The sequence below is a fragment of the Haliotis rufescens genome, unplaced genomic scaffold (assembly GCF_023055435.1).
Source record: "Haliotis rufescens isolate VD_foot unplaced genomic scaffold, xgHalRufe1.0.p SCAF_24, whole genome shotgun sequence".
Lineage (NCBI taxonomy): Eukaryota > Metazoa > Mollusca > Gastropoda > Lepetellida > Haliotidae > Haliotis > Haliotis rufescens.
In genome coordinates, this window is record NW_025963935.1 from 7,591,987 (window position 1) to 7,615,484 (window position 23,498).

The window sequence follows — 23,498 nt, forward strand, 5'->3', positions numbered from 1 at the left end:
GTTCCTACCTACCCCTCCACCCTAGGCCCTCTGACATTGACGTGTTATATGTGTTCCTACCTACCCCTCCACCCAAGGACCTCTGACATTGACTTGTTATATGTGTTCCTACCTACCCCTCCACCCCAGGATCTCTGAAATTGACGTGTTATATGTTTTCCTACCTACCCATCTACCCTATAACCTTTGACATTGACGTTTTATATGTGTTCTTACCTACCCCTCCTCCGAAGGACCTCTGACATTGACGTGTTATTTGTGTTCCTACCTACCCCTCCACCCTAGGCCCTCTGACATTGACGTGTTATATGTGTTCCTACCTACCCCTCCACCCTAGGACCTTTGACATTGACGTGTTATATGTGTTCCTACCTACCCCTCCACCCAAGGACCTCTGACATTGACGTTTTATATGTGTTCCTACCTACCCCTCCACCCAAGGACCTCTGACATTGACGTGTTATATGTGTTACTACCTACCCCTCCACCCCAGGATCTCTGACATTGACGTGTTATATGTGTTCCTACCTACCCCTCCACCCAAGGACCTCTGACATTGACGTTTTATATGTGTTCCTACCTACCCCTCCACCGAAGGACCTCTGACATTGACGTTTTATATGTGTTCCTACCTACCCCTCCACCCAAGGACCTCTGACATTGACGTGTTATATGTGTTACTACCTACCCCTCCACCCAAGGACCTCTGACATTGACGTGTTATTTGTGTTCCTACCTACCCCTCCACCCAAGGACCTCTGACATTGACGTGTTATATGTGTTCTTACCTATCCCTCCACCCAAGGACCTCTGACATTGACGTGTTATTTGTGTTCCTACCTACCCCTCCACCCAAGGCCCTCTGACATTAACGTGCTATATGTGTTCCTACCTACCCCTCCACCCTAGGCCCTCTGACATTGACGTGTTATATGTGTTCCTACCTACCCCTCCACCCAAGGACCTCTGACATTGACGTGTTATATGTGTTCCTACCTACCCCTCCACCCTAGGCCCTCTGACATTGACGTTTTATATGTGTTCCTACCTACCCCTCCACCCTAGGATATCTGGCATTGACGTATTATATGTGGTTCCTACCTACCCCTCCACCCCAGGAATATAGCAAGTCCTTCAGCTGTTGAAACTATCAACTTGTACTGTTTAGTGCAAAACATGTAAAGAAAGTCGTTTGTGCCTGTGGAAAAGTTAATATTTTTTTAGTTGAAAGTTGTTGTTGTCGCTTTTCTGTCTTTAGAGGATAAGCCTTTATCAGTTATAAAGAAAAAACCCATTGACTTTGAAACTTGAGGAAAGTGACATAATATTGACTCCTGAGTTGTTCTGTGAAGGTTTACTATTTATATTGTGAGAAGGTATGTTACGCATTACTTGTCAACATATATATATAACTATGATATACTCTGTAGAGGCATCCATATAGATGCTGTACTCGCTATTGGCAAAGAGAAACAAACATGTTGTAAGTGTAACAAGGTTTATTCACAAAACAAAGTCACAACACTTTTTTTATTCTTTAACGTTCGGATAACGTTGCTTCCGATATCCGCTCATCCTGAAAATATAAGGCAAATTCATTATAGCAAATGAATTACTTGATTCACCAGAGCACACATATACATACAGGCACAGGCTCACACGAGATCGCAAACACAAAACTCCATACGCTGGCATGTGATTGCCTCTCTTAATATCTTAAGTAATAACAATGTTTAGACAAAAGTTGTCATTTGTGTACGAGAGCATCTGCTGTCATTTCTGTTGGGGGGTGAAGTGAAATGGGGTTTAACGTCGCGTCCAAGGTTATTGCACTTATAAAGCGACAGGCAAGCACGTGTGTGTGTGTGTGTGGCTGCTTGTACTAGTCCTGACTGATGCTGATTTATAGTGATAGCTCACTGAGATACCATTCCGCAATGTAACATGAATACCCCACTCAGACACACAATATACTGACCCTGAGCCGACCAGTGCTTTTCTTACCCCTTAAATGTCGAGCGCCAGACAGGGTAACAACAAGTACCATCTTTTAACGTCTTTTGGTATGACGCGGCCGGGGATCGAACCCCGGACCTTCAGCTCTACCACTAGACCATAGAAGTATATGTTAATATAATTTCTCACTTGAAAATAATGTATTTTTAAAGTATACTTGGTACATATAGTAGGTATCCTTTAGATATTTAGCTGTTTATAGAAGATCAGAAGTTTCTAAATAAGATATAGTTTTGACAATATCTTGATGATCAAATATCACTGGAATCTTGCAATACTTAGTGCAAATGATCACTCACGCACAATTACTATACTATTAATATGCCACTTTCATAAAATCATGAAAAACAGCGTCTCAACTTCCCACAGTGAACACAACAAAATGCATTTACTCTGAAGTGAAGAACTGTCATGGCTGAGGGGTTTCTACAAGAATCAACAAGAAATAACTTACCGTCATGGAATGCCGTTTATGCACAGCTGCAACATGACAATATACATCAGAATTACAATTTAACATTTAACGGATGAGGAGGTATCTAAAGGTTATCTCCTCTAAACATATCTGACACATCTTGTTGAATAAACTGAATTATTCTGTTTTGATTGATAACCCTTATTCGAAAATTCCTTAGTGGATATATTAGAAGAATATTAGGATTGTACTATTTTCAGTCACAACTCAATCATATCAAATCAAACCTTCAAGCTGTTTTGAAGATCAATATAAGTAACAAGAAACAGTTTAAAGTCTATTACTCTGTGTTCTATTACTGGTTAATTACTTGGTCGTTGTTCTTGCTGGATGTGTAACAGTAACTAATACATTGTAACAATTCATACCACAATGTTGGATCACAAGCAATAGACGGGCATGCAGAGGGAGTCGACGTGGTGTATGCCAATGAACTAACGAATTCAAGTGATGTAGCATTGTAGATCTCGATATCCCTGAAAGAAGAAACCTCCATTTAGTCACCTTCATTGAAGAAACCGGTGAGAGCAGGGCAACACATCGACTGTACAAATGAAACTGGTTTATAAATTAATGGAAAATATGCTACATAACTATGCTTGTCGTAAGAGGCGACTTGACTTGGTTGATGCATGTGATCTTATCCCAATTGCGTAGATCGAAGCTAATGATGTAAATCACCGAATTGTCTGGTCCAGACTTGACAATTTACAGACCGCCGTCATACAGCTGGAATATTGCTGAGTGCGGCCTTTTAACAACAAACAAACAAAACCATTCAACAAACAAACAAACTGAATGCATGCACCCTGATAACTTAAATAAGTCCGACCAAGAGATGCCTTTTTCGCGGCTACCCTCTCATACCTAATCTAAAATCAAGTCCACTACCAGGGCACCCACACTGATATGATGACATTCTTTCTGGGTATATCCAGCAGTTAAGTATAGCATGTCAAGGTCCCTCACACCCTTTAACTACAAGTATATCATGTTGTGGTCCCCCACCCCCTTTAACTACAAGTATATCACGTGGTGGTCTGTCACAACCTTTAACCACAAGTATATCATGTGGTGGCCCCTCACACCCTTTAACCAAAAGTATATCATGTGGTGGTCTGTCACACCCTTTAACCACAAGTATATCACGTGGTGGTCTGTCACACCCTTTAACCACAAGTATATCACGTGGTGGCACCTCACCCCCTTTAACTACAAGTATATCATGTGGTGGTCTGTCATACCCTTTAACTACAAGTATATCACGTGGTGGTCTGTCACACCCTTTAACTACAAGTATATCACGTGGTGGTCTGTCACACCCTTTAACCACAAGTATATCACGTGGTGGCCCCTCACCCCCTTTAACCACAAGTATATCACGCTGTGGTCTGTCATACCCTTTAACTACAAGTATATCACGTGGTGGTCTGTCACACCCTTTAACAACAAGTATATCACGTGGTGGTCTGTCACACCCTTTAACAACAAGTATATCACGTGGTGGTCTGTCACACCCTTTAACAACAAATATATCATGTGGTGGCCCCACACACCCTTTAACCACAAGTATATCATGTGGTGGTCTGTCACACCCTTTAACTACAAGTATATCACGTGGTGGCCCCTCACCCCCGTTAACTACAAGTATATCATGTGGTGGTCTGTCACACCTTTTAACCACAAGTATATCACGTGGTGGCCCCTCACCCCCTTTAACTACAAGTATAGCATGTGGTGGTCCCTCACCCCCTTTAACTACAAGTATATCACGTGGTGGTCCCTTCCCCCTTTAACTACAAGTATATCATGTTGTGGTCCATCACACCTTTTCACTACAAGTATATCATGTCGATGTTCAGACTGTAAACACAATTCAGTTCTATTACAATAAACCCACTATGAACTCATCTTCAGTTATTTTTCGCTTATTTCAGGAAAGACGCAAACTCTCACCTAAGACATCACTCTCACCTGGCTATCAAGCAACCTGATATGAGAAGGGGTCGGAACAAGGGGCAAAGACATAACATTCTCCACAAGACTGACATTGGTTCAGCGATTACAGATGAATTACCAACAAATGCAAATCTTATGAATAATAAGGATGTCAATAATGTATTTGTTCTTGTTTTGAAGAAAGAAAGTTTGGTGTGTATATATTAAAAACGCATAAAATCTTTATTACTCACGCATCGTTTTTGTTTGCGATGTAGATCAGGTCATCATCACAGGGGCTGATTTTAATTGAACCACAGCAATTATCATCGGTAGGCTCTTTCAGCTGTCTGTATGTTTCGTCAGCAGGATCATATATCCACACGGCACCGGATGATTCACAGAACACAATTCTTCCTGTATCAGAAAGTGAGTGAGTGAAATGGGTTTAACACCGCTTTAAACAGTATTCCAGGCATATCACGACGTGTCGACTTGATGTTAGGAGAAAACCCAAAGTGATGCAGGTCTCAGACGTTTACCACTTTGGTAAAACCAACGAGCACGGGTATGGTGCTGACAAGCATCATCAATTGAAACATAATCGGGGTGAACCGGGATTCGAACCCACGATCTTTGGTTTCTGGCATGCCCAAAGGACGCAACTCTGCACAGCAACTCTGCAACCGTGCACCCAGGTGTGAGAAGAGGCATTGTCATGAAACAGTAGAACTCAAGCAGTCAACATTCGGCGTGTCGCTCTGTCTCCTGTGACCTTGTATGGGTTACCAGGGTCAAGTTTGAGCAGCAATATGCTGGTTACACCACCCTCCTTGTCGGGCGTGTCGCTCTGTCTCCTGTGACCATGCATTATTTACATGCCCGTGTAATTTCACAGACCTATGTAAAATTGCATATCCCTATAACACGGGCACCTGAATTTACGAACATGTTGTCCACACGAAATGGTCTACATGTGAAAATACGCAAAGGAAAAAAATATATTCACATGCCAACACAGAATTATAATTTGATTAATTGTATTGCACCTACCATCTTCGAGAACCACGAACTCCAGAGGAGGCAGTGAATGCTTCAAGACTTGCTCCCAGTCGCCTGTGCCGTCGAGTGGTCTTCTGAGGATCTTCTGACCGTCACTCATGTACACGTAGCTGCAGCAATATTGTATCAGATATTGTTCAGTTGTTAACATGACCCATTCTCTACCACTCGCATTACTTAAGGGTGTTAAATATTAAATACGCAATAAGAACACAGAGCCATAAACTATTCTCACAACATAAATGTAAATATAAAAAAACCCGACAACTCCCTGTCAGCTCTTCCTTACGTCATCGATCCCATTTGCGTGGATCGATGCTCATGATGTCAATCACTGGATTGTCTGGTCCAGACTCGATGAATTACAGACCGCCGTCATATAGCTGGAATATTGCTGAGTGCGGTGTTAAACAACAAACAAACAAACCTCCAATCTGTCTTCTTTTAATGACCTGTGCAATGTGATATCATGATTCTGGCGACAATGCCTGTCGTTAGTGGCGACTAACGGGATCTGGGGGTCAGACTCGCTGACGTGGTTAATGCATATCATTGTATCCCAATTGCATGCGTCGATGCTCATGATGTCAATCACTGGATTGCCTGGTCCAGACTCCATTATTTACAGACCGCCTTCATACAGCTGGAATATTGCTGAATGTGGCGTGTAACAACAAACAAACAAACAAACAAACAAACAAACAAACATAGATATGACAACAAACCAAACCAATCATGCACAACACGTCCTTGTAAGTTTCTTTAAGTAAGTCTGTGTACATACTCGCCGCAAATATAAATCTTGCCAGTCTCGCCATTAAATGGGAAGAGAATTGAGAAGCCGAAGCCTCCTCTGACTGCGGTACCGATGCCATTCCCACCAGTATCCCTGGTAAGGGCTACATAAAGGACGCCTCCGTTGGCAGGATTGAAGGCAATGCCAGTAATGCTTTGTGTCATCCCTGACAACAAATCAATGACAAATTAAGACTTGGGCTGATAAAGAATAAAAGTGTCAATGAAGGTGTCAAACAATGGAACGTTTGCTTGTACAGAAGGGGGCACGGGTGGCCCAGTCGTCTAAGGCGCCGCGATTCGCTGTGCAGAGTTGCGTCCCTTGGGCACGCCAGAAACCTATGATTGTGGGTACGAATCCGGTCCGCCCCGATAAACATCTGAGACCTGCATCACTTCGGGCTTTCCTCCCAAATTAAGCTGACACACCGTGATTTATCTGGAATACTGTTAAAAGCGGCGTTAAATCCTACTCACCCACCAACTCACTCACTCAGATCACATGTAAAAGTGTAATAGGGTAGTTGTAAGAATATGGCAGGATCAAAGCAGTATCTTTCCAATTACCTGTCAGAAACAGAAGTGTATAATGTGATACGAAATTACAGTTATTTAATCTCCTAAAGGGGTAGTTGTATACAACTTGTTGTATGCCATTAGTTGCACGAACTGAAATTGTATTCACACGGCGGTGAGTTACATACAACACGGGTCTCGCGAGATATCTGACAAAAAGCTTGTGATTAACTACATTATCGCTGGAATCCTGGTTGCCGAGTTAATGTTCAGATGCATATAGTTTCGAAAAATCAACGCTGTGCGAGAATTGTGGTCGCGCGGTACTGGACCAACCTCTGACTTTGCAGTTTAACGGACTTGCATATTATTGAATTTTTACCCCCCTTGAAGAACATTTAAAGACTAGTTTGAAAAGCAAAAAGTGTTAAATGTTGTCCAAGTTTCTGTTTTGCTAACGAAAAAGCCTCTAAAATATGTAGCCTTATTAGATCGTACATAGATAAAGTACAGTTTATTTGACAGCTTTATGTAAACTGTGAGCGAACAAAATACTGTCATATATCCGAACAACATCATGACAGATAAATTACAATTGTAGGATTATGTAAAACGTGACACATTCGTCATGAAAACGTACTTGTTTTATGTGGTGAAAACAAATTTTCCGCCATGACATCAAAACACGAGGGCGATGTCTACATGCACAAAGACAAAAATTCTTCGCAACTCCGCAATTCTTAACCTAAGTCATTGTAACTCAGCATCCGTCATCTCCGTGGTGAGCATCTGCTGTAGCACAGGACAATACATTCTAGTATGTTTTGTTTATGTGTATCTACAAAGTTCCCACACAGATATCGATTCTAAAATCACATCGGTTCCTTTTCTGGGACATTGAATGATTGTCATCCAAAACTCTCCACTCGCAACATTAGTGATTTTGAACAAGGGATGCATTGCATGTCCAAACAGGGGTATTTTCTCAACATACAAATTGATAAGTTATTTTGAACAAAAATACATAATGCTCACAAACGTACCAGGCCCTGTTTCTATGGCTGTATCTACCCCGGATGGCATGACCTTACATACGATTGTAATCATAGCACCGTTGTCGTAGTAAGATAATGCATAGTCGGACATCGTGTTGGGGGGGCCAGACAATGTCAATCCATCTACATTTACAATTGTAGTGATGCCATTTTGGATGAAGCCGTTAGGATCCACGACGACAACATCAGTTCCATCACACGACGCCACAAACACCGCACCGGTACCTTCAAGTATATAGCAGCAACTTAAAGTCAACAAGACATGGTTTTGTTTGCGCTGGCATACCATTTTGAAACTTGATTTAAGTAAAGACTTTAAGACCATAACCGAGTCAGCCACATTATCTCATGAGTTGATATTTATTTGCTGATATGTCTACATGCATCTTGACTATGTTACACAGATTCCGGGTATCCTGGTATCTTTTCTAGTCGTGTAAGGCAATCAGCTCACGCACCATGCACAACGTCCAGAAAGGATACCCCAAAACACTACAAGTTAAAGATTACATATTTCTATGTACTTTCTGATGTCATGATTGTTACGTCATGAACATGAACTTGAATTGCAATGGGCATGTGATGGAAAGTTTAACTATCCAAATTTAAAACACGTGTCCTCCTTTTACTTATAGCTGTGCAAGTTCTCTGCACTAGAACCGTCGCTGTGTAAAACTGCCTCTTTGTAATAACAGTAATCAGTTATTGTTGACTTATTGACTTAGTGACTTAGATGAATAATAACACATTTCTCAAGTAGCGTTTTAATGGCCTGATTGAAACCCGCTGAATCTGCCACCTTATCTTAGATGTCTGTAGAGCAAGGTTCAAATCACATCAGCAGTAGGTCAGTGAATCTATCGTTTCTGGATATATAATGATATTGCAATAAAGAAAATACTTGTTCGTGATTGTAAAAGACCTACGATCCGGACAGTCTTGTGGAGCGTCGGCCTTGACAGTCTGTACTGTATCGGAGAAGTTTTGGAGGGCAGTCAAGAAGGCGTTGACTCTTGTTTCGTAACACTCAGGGGGTTCACCTGCAAGACGATAGATGATTCGGAAATGATACTTGATTCTCTGAAATACTCAATCATAACATAATTTACATACGCTTCACTGTGTGCGAAAGCATGTGAAATGTATTTCGTTGACAAACACCTGAGAATATTTCAGCTCAGAACAGTTGTATTGCACGTGTTGCCGGAATAGTGATTGAACACATGTGTAACCACCATGCTGCCACTGTAAACTACACAATCAAAATAGCCAAATAGATAAATAAACTCGGCCAATAAAAACTATATATTCTAGGTCTACTGGAGAATATTTGTGAACTCCGCTTTCAGTGAAGAGATAAGATTCAGGACACCATCTTGTCGCTTTTAATGGATATCAGAAATATCAGAAAGAATTTTGCATTATGTTTTTGCCATAATGTATTTAGTTGTTGACAATGTCTTTGCTTAATTCGACAGTCGCCCGAACAATTAATTTCGTAATTCTGATAGAATTTCTTAATTTCTGTACAAATTAGTTGTTTTTTTAAAAATCATGAACGAAGGCCACTCATTAATGTCCTGAATATATGCGCTTTATCGAAGATGCTTCAGTAAAAGACCAATGTCGTCGTTACATGATGACTGTTTTGTGAGATTCTGATCATATCATTACCATATGTTATTGTGACTTTCCATTCTGTCGCCTGTTACGACAAACATGCAGATTTGTTGTTCTATTCCAACCTTGATTCACCACTAGGATACTGGAATTAAGAGTTCCCTTTCTGTAGATTACACAATTCTAAAGTACAAAAACTTCACTTATATTCCTTTACTTCACAGTGTTGCAGAATCGTCAATAATAAAACACAGGACTAATTATTGGGAGGGCATCAGGTCGAGTAAAAACAACCCAACACAGCACTTACATTTGCCCGCCATTCAGGCCCACGATCACAGCATCATGTGGACAACACATGTATAAAAGACTTTTAGTAGGTTTGACCTTTGAATCTTCTTGAGAAAATCCGTTTTTTCAAAATTTCAGTTCCAGAATAGACTGCACCCAACGTAAAACAACAGTGAGGGTTGTTTATGGATGCTCACTGTGAGATAAGACGTCATTGCTAGACGTCTCTATAGTATCCAAAGCAACAATTCATATGTTACAGGAGAGACTACATGCAACAGAATCGAAAAGTGGTGGGCCAAGCAACCTCCATACTACAGCCTTCGTATCCGACCATGCATTTGGGAATAACTCGATTCTGATTGGTCAGTCGGAGGCTATTAAATCACAATAAATCCCCTCTGATTAAAACAGCTGATTTGACGGCCGCACCACCGCGGAAGCTAATATTCATAGAATACAACATTTTTAATCATTGTCGGTAGGCGTATTTCAATAATTATATCTACCCATGTAGGTTACAAAATGAAAAGTTACGGTTACTGCAAAATTCAAAGGATGTGTGGCAATACATTTCGTGCATGATAGAAATCAACAATGACAGTGTATTTTAAGTTTTGGGGACAACAGAGGGCTTGGAATTTTGCACTTTGCTATATACGACTGTGACGTCATATCTTTTGCGTCACAATGAGCGATATGGCGTCATAATGGTGACGTTCTGTGTAGAACGATAGCTTTGCAAAGCATACCAGAAGATGAAGTTACCAAGGGGGTTAACTTCATAGCAAAAATTATCATGTTTTGATTTTGCCAATCCGAGAGATGTTTTCACTAGTACACATACAAAAATAATTATCATCAAGGAGGGGATTCCTACTACTTGCCTCGATGCCTTATCGCAATCTCTAGATACATTCTATCTCAACGTCAGGATTTGTGGCAGAAAAAATTACCTGCATGATGATTAAACCAATGATTTAATAACATCATATCTATCTATCTGGGATAAGTATTATTCTTTCAATTTTTTCCCTTGACCTTTCTCAAACCTTTCACTCGCCTCTCTTCCCTCCGATTTTTACTGTCCCAAGCAAAATGTCCACTCGTGTCACATCTTACACACATACTTGTGGCGAGGCAAATGTTCGTGGCCCACGGTATCCAACAACCGAAGATATTCCCCACTATGAACTATGCTATCTGTCAACACGACACTGCCAGGCCACTTACCTCATGTGAAACAACAGCCTTAATACAGAACTACACCGAAAATATCCTCGTATGACCCTCGATATCGCCCCACCTATAGGTGTACTACCACCCAAATGTGACCCGTGCCAAGGCTAGTTTTAGTGTTAGGCCCAACACATATTGCAGGAAGACAATGCCTAAGGGGACGATGGCAGCTTCTGTGACGACACTGGATCTTTAGCCATACTCCAACTGGAGCCAAAACATAGACCAGCAGGAAAATGCCTAAGGGGACAATGGCAGCTTCTGTGACGACACTGGATCCTTAGCCATACTCCAGCTGGAACCATCACAGGTGACCAGGAGGACAATGCTTAAGGGGACGATGGCAGCTTCTGTGACGACACTTGATCCTTAGCCATGCACAAGGCATCTGGCCTCCTTATGTAACTGGACGTGGAGCCACACAGATAACATAATTTCCTTGTCACTTTGTTGACAGGTTCAACCAAGATGGTCATGTGAACATGGCGTCTGACCTAGGATCAGATCCATACCATGGAACTCTGCTGACGACTTCACTTCACTGTGCGATCTCTGATAATGAAATGTCCTGCAAGGCTATCATTGCGAGGGTAAAGGGGTTTCAATGAAAACCATTTCAATATCAAATCAAGATGTTATATAACTGGGTTAAGAAGAGACAGCTGGACCGCAATCACCTGCATCTTGTCAGTGCAATACTATTGCTAGGAGGAAGATACGACTAAATTGGATCGAATGGTCAGGCTCGGTTATTTGGTAGATTGTGTGATTTGGTTGATTGGATATTGTATTCCGATGCTCACAATATCGGCCTCTGGCGTGTCTAGGACAGGCTTGATTTGCCGATAGTAAGGTTCACAAAATGGAAACTTATTCATTTGTATAGAGTCTACTCATCTCGGACCGAAAGAAGCCAGTTCGAATCAGGTGAGTTGGTCTCAAACCAGAACATATGCTGGTGTAATTTATGCGGTAAAAGAATGACCCCTGGAAGTGACGGCAATGTATTCAGCTATGGGTGCAACGACACAAGTTGGGGCCTTGTGTGATGGATCCATTGCGAGTTGGTCACAGACAGGAACTGATGCTCACGTTGCATTCTAGTAAAAACGGCGACCCACAGAAGAGATTTGAAAGTAGTGTATTCATCTCGGCACCAAGGAACCAGTTGGAATGTTGGCTGTAGGCTAAAAGGTGAGTTTGCCTTAAAGAAGAACAGATGCTCACGTTACGTGAGAGGAAGAAGGGCAACCGCTAGAACAGTTGTGGAGGTAGTGTGTATATCTCTGAACCATTGACACCATTTATAGTCTTTGCTGATGGTTCAAAGGCAATTTGGCCTCAAACAAGTACGTTTTGCATACAGAGTGACAGAACGACTTGTAGAACAGCCGTGATGGTAGTGTATTTCACTTGGGTCTTGGGTGGTGCATCAAGGGTGGTGCCTCAAAGGTGGTCCATCAAGGATGGTGTATCAAGGGTGGTGCCTCAAGGGTTGTGCATCAAGGGTGGTGCTTCAATGGTGGTGCCTCAAGGGTGGTGCTTCAAGGGTGGTGCATCAAGGGTGGTGCCTCAAGGGCGGTGCATCAAGGGTGGTGCCTCAAAGGAGGTGCTTCAAGGGTGGTGCATCAAGGGTGGTGCTTCAATGGTCGCCTCAAGGGTGGTGCATCAAGGGTGGTGCCTCAAGGGCGGTGCATCAAGGGTGGTGCCTCAAAGGAGGTGCTTCAAGGGTGGTGCATCAAGGGTGGTGCATCAAGGGTGGTGCTTCAATGGTCGCCTCAAGGGTGGTGCATCAAGGGTGGTGCCTCAAAGGTGGTGCATCAATGGTGGTGCAACAAAGGTGGTGCATCAAGGGTGGTGCTTTAATTGTGGTGCCTCAAGGGTGGTGCATCAATGGTGGTGCCTCAAAGGTGGTGCATCAATGGTGGTGCATCAAAGGTGGTGCATCAATGGTGGTGCATCAAGGATGGTGCTTCAATGGTGGTGCTTCAATGGTGGTGCCTCAAAGGTGGTGCCTCAAGGGCGGTGTTTGAAAGGAGGTGGATCCAGGGTCGTGCCTTAAAGGTGGTACATCAAGGGTGGTGCATCAAGGATGGTGCTTCAATTGTGGTGCATCAAAGCCGGTGCATCAAGGGTGGTGCATCAAGGGTGGTGCTTTAATTGCGTTGCCTCAAAGGTGGTGCATCAAGGGTGGTGCTTTAATTGTAGTGCCTCAAGGGTGGTGCATCAATGGTGGTGCCTCAAAGGTGGTGCATTAATGGTGGTGCATCAAAGGTGGTGCATCAAAGGTGATGCATCAAGGATGGTGCTTCAATGGTGGTGCTTCAATGGTGGTGCCTCTAAGATGGTGCGTCAAGGGCGGTGTTTCAAAGGAGGTGGATCCAGGGTCGTGCCTAAAAGGTGGTACATCAAGGGTAGTGCATTAAGGATGGTGCTTCAATGGTGGTACATAAATGGTGGTGCATTAGGGGTGGTGCATCAAAGGTGGTGCATAAATGGTGGTGCCTCAAAGATGGTGCTTCATTTGTGGTGCTTCAAAGGAGGTGGATCAAGGGTCGTACATAAAAGGTAATACATCAAGGGTAGTGTATCAATGGTGCTGCTTCAAAGGTGGCGCCTCAAGGGCGGTGCTTCAAGGGTGTTGCATCAAGGGTGGTGCTTCAATGGTGGTGCTTTAATGGTGGTGCCTCAAAGGTGGTGCCTCAAGGGTGGTGCTTCCATGGTGGTGCTTCAATGGGGGTACCTCAAGGGCGGTGCTTCAAGGGTGGTGCTTCAAGGGTGGTGCTTCAATGGTGGTGCTTCAATGGTGGTGCCTCAAAGGTGGTGCCTCAAGGGCGGTGCTTAAATGGTGGCGCATCAAGGATCGTGATTCAATGGTGGTGCCTTAAAGGTGGTGCCTCAAGGGTGGTGCTTCAATGGTGGTGCTTCAATGGAGGTACCTCAAGGGCGGTGCCTCAAGGGCGGTGCATCAAGGGTGGAGCTTCAATGGTGGTGCTTCAATGGTGGTTCCTCAAAGGTGGTGCCTCAAGGGTGGCGCTTCAAGGGTGGTGCTTCAATGGTGGTGCTTCAATGGTGGTGCATCAATGGTGGTGCCTCAAAGGTGGTGCCTCAAGGGCGGTGCAACAAGGATTGTGCTTCAATGGTGGTGCTTCAATGGTGGTGCCTTAAAGGTGATGCCTCAAGGGCGGTGCCTCCAAAGTGGTGCTACAAGGGTGCTGCCTCAAGGGCGGTGCAACAAGGATTGTGCATCAAGGGTGGTGCTTCAATGGTGGTGCTTTAATGGTGGTGCCTCAAGGGCGGTGCATCGAGGTAGGTGCTTCAAGGTAGGTGCTTCAATGGTGGTGCATCAAGGATGGTGCTTCAATGGTGGTGCTTCAATGGTGGTGCCTCAAAGGTGGTGCCTCAAGGGCGGTGTTTCAAGGGTGGTGCTTCAATGGTATCATCAAGGTTGGTGCCTCAAGGGCAGTGCCTCAAGGTTGGTGCTTCAATGGTGGTGCATCAAGGGTGGTGCCTCAAGGGCGGTGCATCAAGGGTGGTTCTTCAATGGTGGTGCATCAAGGGTGGTGCTTCAAGTTGTGGCCTCAAAGGTGGTGCCTCAAGGGCGGTGCTTCAAGGGTGGTGCTTCAATGGTGGTGCATCAAGGGTGGTGCCTCAAGGGTGTTGCTTCAATGGTTGTGCATCAATGGTGGTGCTTTAAGGGTGGTTCCTCAAGGGCAGTGCATCAAGGGTGGTGCTTCAATGGTGGTGCTTCAATGGTGGTGCATTAAGGGTGGTGCCTCAAGGGCAGTGCATCAAGGCTGGTGCTTCAATGGTGGTGCATCAATGGTGCATCAAGGCTGGTGCCTCAAGGGTGTTGCTCCAAAGCTGGTGCATCAAAGCTGGTGCATCAAAGCTGGTGCATCAAGCCTGGTCCATGTCGGACCGAACATTTCTGACAGATTTTCTTGGAGAAAAAACAGTAAAAGCGCTTGATTTTAACGGACCAGTTTTCTTGAGATGCGATATACTGTGACACTATAAAGGTTTGTATTGGTAGATATAATACAGATGTAAACACATGTGATGATACATCTTTGTGTTTAAAGTTGATTTTGACAGCCCGGGCAAAGTCGGACCCAACACAAGCCAAACACTTCTGATAGAGAATATGTTGAGAATGTAAAGGGAAAAGGGCCTCACTTTGAGCACCTTGTTTTCTTTAAATACCGCGATCTGATACACTGTAAAGTGGTATATAGGTAGATAGTATACTAGTTTATAGATGTGAATACATTTGCTGTGTTTAAAGTTGATTTTGACAGCCCGGGCCAAGTCGGACCCAACCTTGTTTTCTTTTAATACCGCGATCTGAGACACTTTTAAGTGGTATATAGGTAGATATTAAACTAGTTTGTAGATGTGAATTCATTTGATGATACATCTGTGAGGTTTAAGTCGGACCGAACACTTCTGATAGAGACTATGTTGAGAATGTTGAGAGGGAAAGAGGGAAAGGGGCTTCAGTATGAGCACCGTGGTTTCTTTAAATACCGCAATATGAGACACTAAAGTGGTATATGGGTAGATATAATACCAGTCTTAAGATGTGAAGAATGTTTAGTAACTTTAGAAGAGCTAGGACAGTTATTAACACGTGTCGTGTCAGCCCTATGACATTCGCGTACACCCACTTCCAGTAAACATCCTGTGTTGTTTTGACATGAACTAGTAAAGGTTAATTAGGGATGCCCAACACGTTAATTAACGAGTGAGTGAGTGAGTATGGTTTTACGCCGCTTTTAGCAATATTCCAGCAATATAACGGCTTCACACATCGTACCCATGTCGGGAATCGAACCCGGGTCTTCGGCGTGACGAGCGAACGCTTTAACCACTTGGCAACCCGACCGCCCCGTTAATTAATGAAAGAAGAGTAGTCAAGACACTGTCATTTCCAGGACATCACACCCCTACATGCTAAGGTCGGGGAGAAAACTTCTCATCAAAGACAACACACAGTCAAGACACTGACTTTTCAACGAGGACTTACGGTTTGTAATCATAATTATCAGTTTATTGCATTGTTAAAGATGCATTTTGATTCAAACTCAATTAAATGAGCAAAACTATACGTTTGTGGACATTTGAGATCTGCCTAGATACGAACGTTTCGTTTTAATATTCTGCAAAACATTTTTTGTATTACCCGCTGGCCCGCCCCGGCCCGATTTTTCTTGGCCCGACTTCTAGGCAATCCCTCAAACGAAGCAGGATGGCAACCCCGATCTAAGATGCGGTTCAACATTAACTGGGAATGATAGAGCCTGCTGGTACAATACGATTACCAGTGAAACTGGGTATGACTGAACAATCGCGTTTTTTAGGCTGCAGACTAGCCGGGTACTTTGACACGAGGAATCTGCATGGTTTGACCTGTCAATTATAAGCTTTCACGTATTCAAAGCCAGAGTTTGAAAAGAATGAGACATTTGTGACCAAGAAATAGTAGTTTGTGTATGATTTTCTTAATTTTGCATGTTCTGTAATGAATTTCATCACGTTTGATAAGCTGTGACGTCAGTGATGTCGGGACATTGTTTTGATGGCCTGTCGAATGGAGGGGTGTTTTCTGATGGATTTTCAAAAACCGTCCTGCCAAATCCTAACGGTGGAGATTACAATGAATATCAAACACAAAAGGGTTTGTAAACAACATGTTGTCACAAATAAAGTTTCTTCAAACACATTTTTATTATGTTATATTTTACTTTCATTGTCGGTTGTTTCAATGATAATCGAAATTAACTATTCTAGTCTGTTCGCTTCAACATGTCCCTGACAGTTTCATAAACATTTCATTTGTATACAAAAATTATGCCTTCATAGATTCTTGTAATCTCATCACCAAAGCAGTCAGGATTACGGCCTAGAACAATATTTCGTCACCAAAGACATCTGTTATCTTCCGTATTTCTTCAATTGGACGCTAGGCCGTGTATTAATTTCGCGAGGGCCATTGACATGACATGTATTGGAGACCTGGCTTGTATTAGAGACCAAGCGTGTAACAGAGGAAATATCAATTCGTTTCACAGTGGTTGGCAGCTATTTTTTTTATGAATTGAATTTGTAGGCTATCGATGTATTCATGCGCACGTTTTTTGTGTGAAATGTCTTAGTGTATTTAAAAGGGGTACCCGTAGCAAAAAAAACCCCTCTTTTGAACCAGTCAGAATCGAGCATTCTTCAATTTCATGGTAGAATTTCATTTCGATCAAACTTTGGGTCACATCTTCCATGTTGAAATTTGTCACTGAGATGGGATAGACTTCACTGTAAGTATCTGCCGTTTCATTGTTATACCTACCACTGAACCGCCAACCGCACACACCCCACACCCCCACCACCCCCAAACACACACCCAACCCCCTTCCCACCACAACTCCACACCACACACCACCCCTCCAGCTGACAGAAAGCGTTTAATGATCTTCATACAACTAAAGAAAATATCATAATGCTACTTACTCAGGCACGGACACTGTTCATCGATGATTTCAAGGGCACTATTAATGCCGTGGGAAATGTTGGCCAGTCTGTCACAGAGGGCTTGAAGCTTCTGGTTTACACGACCTGGTACTGGGCAATTTGATGAATTTCCAGTGAGTGTTCCGGCTGATGCTTGTTGGGCGAGAAAGGCCAGGAGGAGGCACGGGAAGTAGTTGGAGGAGAACATCATTGTAATTCTTCAAACAGCTACTGACAATTATCAAACACAGACCTCATTTATGCTGTATGGAACTGCCCACGTGAAGTCACATGGTTGTACAGACACTCGTGGTTAGGTCTAATTGATTTAGTGAAAGAGAAGTTGCTCATGTATTCCTAGTTTTAAGTAACAGCTCGTAATTTTGTGTCAATGAAAAAATCAGCCTCCATCTATTTGAAACAAAAATATGTCAGCCCAATAAAAAGTCTCGACCGCAATACGGCCATCTTATCAATACAGAGAGACATGGCCCTGAGAGACAGTATGCCTGTAACCCTTATTTATTAATAATCATTTCAAATCTTCAAATTTAAAAGGTCATAACAGGTGTTGACTGTGATGGCAAATGGCCATTAAGCATCATATACCCTCATAACTGACGAGCAACAAAACATTACCAATCAACATAGTTTTGTTCCTAAAAACAGAACAGGAAGATACTTGAATTCCAAGTTACGCCATGAGAATTAAGTTGGCCTAAAATGTACCCTTTTGCAGATTAAGATGTATCAGTTGTGAGGATGGAGGGTTTCTTTTGGTCGGGATATGCAAGGTTGTGGGTTGTTGTAAGGGCTTGCTTTACCTTTTCGAATGTCTGTTGGCATATGTTGGACCATTCGAAAAACGCATTGCCTATAGAGGGGAGGCAATGCCAGAAAGATTTGCTGCACATTTGTGATAATACGAGGCCAAATCTAAGAAATGACATATGTCGTTGACAGTTTTAGATGGTGGGATCTCTGTGAATAAATCTATATTTGAAGGAACGACATGGATGCCATCTTTTTCTGAAGATATGCCCTAAGTAGTAAATTTACATTTACTCGGTTTTAGAGTGAGTTCTACTTCTTTGATCTTATGGAATACTGCCTTGAGGTGATTCAAGTGTTCCCAAAACGTTTAAGAAAAGATTATGTCATCTACATTACCTCTGAAATGCCATAGATTCCACACATGTCATAGGGGCATTTTTGATGCCGAAAGGGGGCGATTCCATCCAAAAACACCATCGGGTGTAATTTAGGCCGACTTGTGTTTTGCATCTGGATGGAATGGTTTTTGCCAAAAGCCTCTAGCACAATCAAGCACACTAAAATATTGGCAGAGGTGGTAGAGGGAAAAATATAGGTTTGGTAACTGCATTGAAGCACCTTTAATGTACGGCAAAGCAGTAAGACCTATCACGTTTTTTAACCATGACAATAGGAGAGTGCCATTCAGAAGAACCGGACTGAGTGATATTGGCTTCAAACATTTCTTGCATCTGTCTGGAACATTCTTCTTTACTGTGTTTTGCCTTTAAAATGGGAGCCTAATGGGTCTGGTGTTACCTGTGCCTATTTTGTGATGATGTAAATGAGTGTGTCCTAATTCTGACCACTCTGAGGCAAAAACTGATCTTTGTGCTTGGAGAAATGCATTTTACTGTGTACTTGGACTTTTAATATACTCAACAACAAAAGTTCCTGTGACACGAATATTTTAGTGTATTTTTGAAGAGGTAAAGTTTGGTTTTCAATATTGTATTAAATATTGGATCATTTCACAAGAACGCATTGGCTACAGGAAACAGGAAACCACCGTCAAGAACGTCTGCAGTTGTGCAGACAGCGTCTACGCTGGACGTCCATGCAGTGAGGACAAGCTCTATTCACTGACGAGTCTCGTTTTCACCTCAGCCATGTGTCATGGAAGAAGACCGGTTCGGGGGCGGCAGTGTTATGGCATGGGGCGGGATTACAGCAAGACAGAGGACCCATTTGATAGTGGTAGAGGGAAATCTCAATGGACAGCGCTTCCGCGACGAGATAATCGTCCCTGTTGTTCAACCATTTCAACATGACAATGCCCGGCCTCCTATTGCTCGACTTCTTCAGAATTCTCTTCAACAAAATAACGTGAATGTCATCCCCTGGCCGGCTCGCTCCCCTGATCTCTTACCAATCGAGCACATGTGGGATGAGATGGATCGGCGCCTTCGACGTCAACCACGTGTTCCACAGACACTCCAGGAACTTCGAAACATGCTCCAGCAGATATGGACAGATATCCCACAGGACTTTGTGCGACGCCTGGTCCATTCCATGAGACGAAGATGTGTTGCTTGCATCGCAACCAGAGGTGGACACACACGCTATTGATTTGTAAATTGACATTTTGGCATGTTCAACATTTTTAATGAAATCACGCATTTTCTGAAGTCAGTATGGCAAATTAAACTATTTGAACACATACAGGAGTCTTTTATCTGTTGATGTCGACGATGAAGTATCACTTCAAACTCAAGTTCCACTGATCTGGGTAATGTAGCACGTGCATTGCTCATCAAACTGTTGTGATTGTATTTAGGCGATTGATTCCCAACCATTTTGTAACACTATTTATGAGTTAGACCCAACATGCAATCTTAGTAATTGAAAAGTATATTCCTCCAGTAGATGTGAGTACAAACATGTCAAGTTGACAGGTTTTTGCTACACATGGTGTAAAAAATTGTCTTTTATTTATTGTTTTATAAAATGCTTTATTATACACCTATTTCATTGTTCTGTTATTATTGACATTACTAACATTCCTTCCATAGATGGAATTTGAATTGTGCCGCAAAAAATTGTCAGCTCTCTTTTCAGGAGAAAAAATATATCTCAGGCTCTAGAAATGAAGATGAAAGCCTTCTTCTAGTTGAAATGTCTAGCCTCCGATTGTTTCATTGATGTTATCACTGAGGATGTCCAGCTTTTCACATATTATTATCTCAGTAAACTTCAGATGGCATTTGTTTTCTTTTTGACAAACTGACCTGTATCTCTGAAGATAGATATGTAACTGTATCTGTGTTCAATACGTTTTGTAACAAAAGCCCCGTTGATCAAGGAATGAAGTTTCTCATGTGGTATGGTGGTGTACAGAGTCACACGACTAATTCAACAACAGACATGCACTCGTGACCCAAGCAATCTGACATACCATGTTGAGAGCTCACGGCAAACATACAGTCCAAGCACGGCCTGTGAAATACCGTATTCGACGTAATAAGCGCCCAGGGCACTCTCAAAATGGGATATAGGGGGCTCTTATTAGAATATAATTTTTGTGGAAAAAAAACAGAGTTGAAAGATATATGTCATGGTTATGCTGACAGCCTGAAATGTTTATGTATGACTGATATATTTTTTCGAGAATTGTAATGCCCATAATTAAGGGTGTATATAGCACACGAGTGCGTATTACAAGCGAATAAATTTGTCTTTTGTACATTGATTAATCTGAAGGGGTGCTAATTGGGATTGTTCACCAGCTAATATATCAGCAAATGTCGCCGTGGGCGCTTAGTACTTCGAATACGGTATAGGTCTTACTTGATATTATCACTGCAGTGAACATAACACTTGATATTATCATTGCAGTCAGCATAACACTTGGTAATTCACTACAGTGAACATTACATTTGATATTTTCACTGCAGTGAACAAAACACTGTGTTTTTCACGGCAGTGAACATAACACTTGATATTTCCACTGCAGTGAACATAACACTTGCTTAAAGTCCATTTTCAAGCAGTGGATAGCGCAGACTGTGCTCACACCCTACATAGACCTAGACCATTCGAAATTAATTCTGTTGCGTAACACTCCATAACCCATAGGTGAGAGTTGTCGACTTTGCGTGGTTCCAAGTTGACTGAAGGAGAATACCAAAAGATGAAGTTGTTGACTTTGCGTGGGTCCAAGTTGACTGAAGTGAAGTACTTGGAGCTGCTGTTGTCGACTTTACGTGGGTCCAAGTTGACTCACATAAAATACCAAGAGATGCAGTTGTCGACTGAAGTGACTGTTGACTGAAGTGAAATACAGAGAGATGCAGTTGTAGACTTCGCGTGGATCCAAGTTGACTGAAGGGGAGTATCTGAAGTTGCAGTTGTCGACTTTGTGCAGATCCAAGTTGACTGAAGTGGAATAGCCAGTGATACAGTTGTCGACTTCGTGTGGATGCAAGTTGACTCACATAGAATAGCCAGAGATGTAGCTGTCGACTTCGTGTGGATGCAAGTTGACTCAAATAGTATACCCAGAGATGCAGTTGTCGACTTCGTGTGGATGCAAGTTGACTCACAAAGAATACCCAGAGATGCAGTTGTCGACTTCGTGTGGATGCAAGTTGACTCACAAAGAATACCCAGAGAGGCAGTTGTCGACTTCGTGTGGATGCAAGTTGACTCACAAAGAATACCCAGAGATGCAGTTGTCGCCTTGGCGTGGGTCCAAGTTGACTCACAAAGAATACCCAGAGATGCAGTTGTCCCCTTTGAGTGGGTCCAAGTTGACTCAAATAGAATACCCAGAGAGGCAGTTGTCGCATTTGTGTGGATGCAAGTTGACTGAAGTGAAGTACCTGGAGCTGCTGTTGTCGACTTTGCGTGGGTCCAAGTTGACTGAAGTGGAATTACCAGAGATGCAGTTGTCAACTTCGTGTGGATGCAAGTTGACTCAAAAAAAATATTCAGAGATGCAGTTGTCGACTTTGTGCAGTTCAAAGTTGACTGAAGTGGAATACCCGGAGATGCAGTTGTCGATTTTGTGCGGATCCAAATTGACTCAAATAGAATACCCAGAGAGGCAGTTGTTGACTTCATGTGGATGCAAGTTGACTCAAATAGAATACCCAGAGAGGCAGTTGTTGACTTCATGTGGATGCAAGTTGACTCAAATAGAATACCCAGAGAGGCAGTTGTCGACTTTGTGCGGATCCAAGTTGACTCAAATAGAATACCCAGAGAGGCAGTTGTCGACTTTGTGCGGATCCAAGTTGACTCAAATAGAATACCCAGAGAGGCAGTTTTTGACTTTTTGCGGATCCAAGTTGACTCAAATAGAATACCCAGAGAGGCAGCAGTCGACTTTGTGCGGATCCAAATTGACTCAAATAGAATACCCAGAGAGGCAGTTGTCGACTTTTTGCGGATCCAAGTTGACTCAAATACAGTGCCCAGAGAGGCAGCAGTCGACTTTGTGCGGATCCAAATTGACTCAAATAGAATACCCAGAGAGGCAGCAGTCGACTTTGTGCGGATCCAAATTGACTCAAATAGAATACCCAGAGAGGCAGTTGTCGACTTCATGTGGATGCAAGTTGACTCAAATAGAATACCCAGAGAGGCAGTTTTCAACTTTATACGGATTCAAGTTGACTCAAATAGAATACCCAGAGAGGCAGTTGTCGACTTTGTGCGGATCCAATTTGACTCAAATAGAATACCCAGAGAGGCAGTTTTCGACTTTTTGCGGATCCAAGTTGACTCAAATAGAATACCCAGAGAGGCAGCAGTCAACTTTGTGCGGATCCAAATTTACTCAAATGGAATACCCAGAGAGGCAGTTGTCGACTTTTTGCGGATCCAAGTTGACTCAAATAGAATGCCCAGAGAGGCAGCAGTCGACTTTGTGCGGATCCAAATTGACTCAAATAGAATACCCAGAGAGGCAGTTGTCGACTTTTTGCGGATCCAAGTTGACTCAAATAGAATGCCCAGAGAGGCAGCAGTCGACTTTGTGCGGATCCAAATTGACTCAAATAGAATACCCAGAGAGGAAGTTGTCGACTTCATGTGGATGCAAGTTGACTCAAATAGAATACCCAGAGAGGCAGTTGTCGACTTTGTGCGGATGCAAGTTGACTCAAATAGAATACCCAGAGAGGCAGTTGTCGACTTTGTGCGGATCCAAGTTGACTCAAGTAGAATAC

The 23,498-nt window shown here is 42.8% G+C and overlaps 1 protein-coding gene across 1 annotated transcript; it reads right to left on the minus strand.

Moving 5' to 3' along the window:
- Positions 1 to 1,484: 1,484 nt before the first annotated feature.
- Positions 1,485 to 17,818, minus strand: LOC124117311. The gene is made up of 9 exons (XM_046479128.2): positions 17,515 to 17,818; positions 8,784 to 8,897; positions 7,846 to 8,082; positions 6,276 to 6,453; positions 5,483 to 5,601; positions 4,684 to 4,846; positions 2,860 to 2,967; positions 2,471 to 2,496; positions 1,485 to 1,576 (listed from the first exon to the last, which is right to left on the minus strand). Exons 1-8 carry the CDS (start codon positions 17,723 to 17,725, stop codon positions 2,487 to 2,489), a joined length of 1,140 nt encoding a protein of 379 aa, XP_046335084.2. The 5' UTR covers positions 17,726 to 17,818; the 3' UTR covers positions 1,485 to 1,576; positions 2,471 to 2,486.
- Between the last annotated feature and the right edge of the window lie 5,680 nt (positions 17,819 to 23,498).

Bases quoted from the DNA above. Each gene is read 5' to 3' on its own strand.
- LOC124117311 (XM_046479128.2), bottom strand. From the start codon at position 17,725: ATGATGTTCTCCTCCAACTACTTCCCGTGCCTCCTCCTGGCCTTTCTC. The intron at 8,898-17,514 runs GTAAGTAGCATT...ATCGTCTTGCAG, and splicing joins TGAACAGTGTCCGTGCCTGA to GTGAACCCCCTGAGTGTTAC. The intron at 5,602-6,275 runs GTATGTACACAG...ATATTGCTGCAG, and splicing joins AAGATTTATATTTGCGGCGA to CTACGTGTACATGAGTGACG.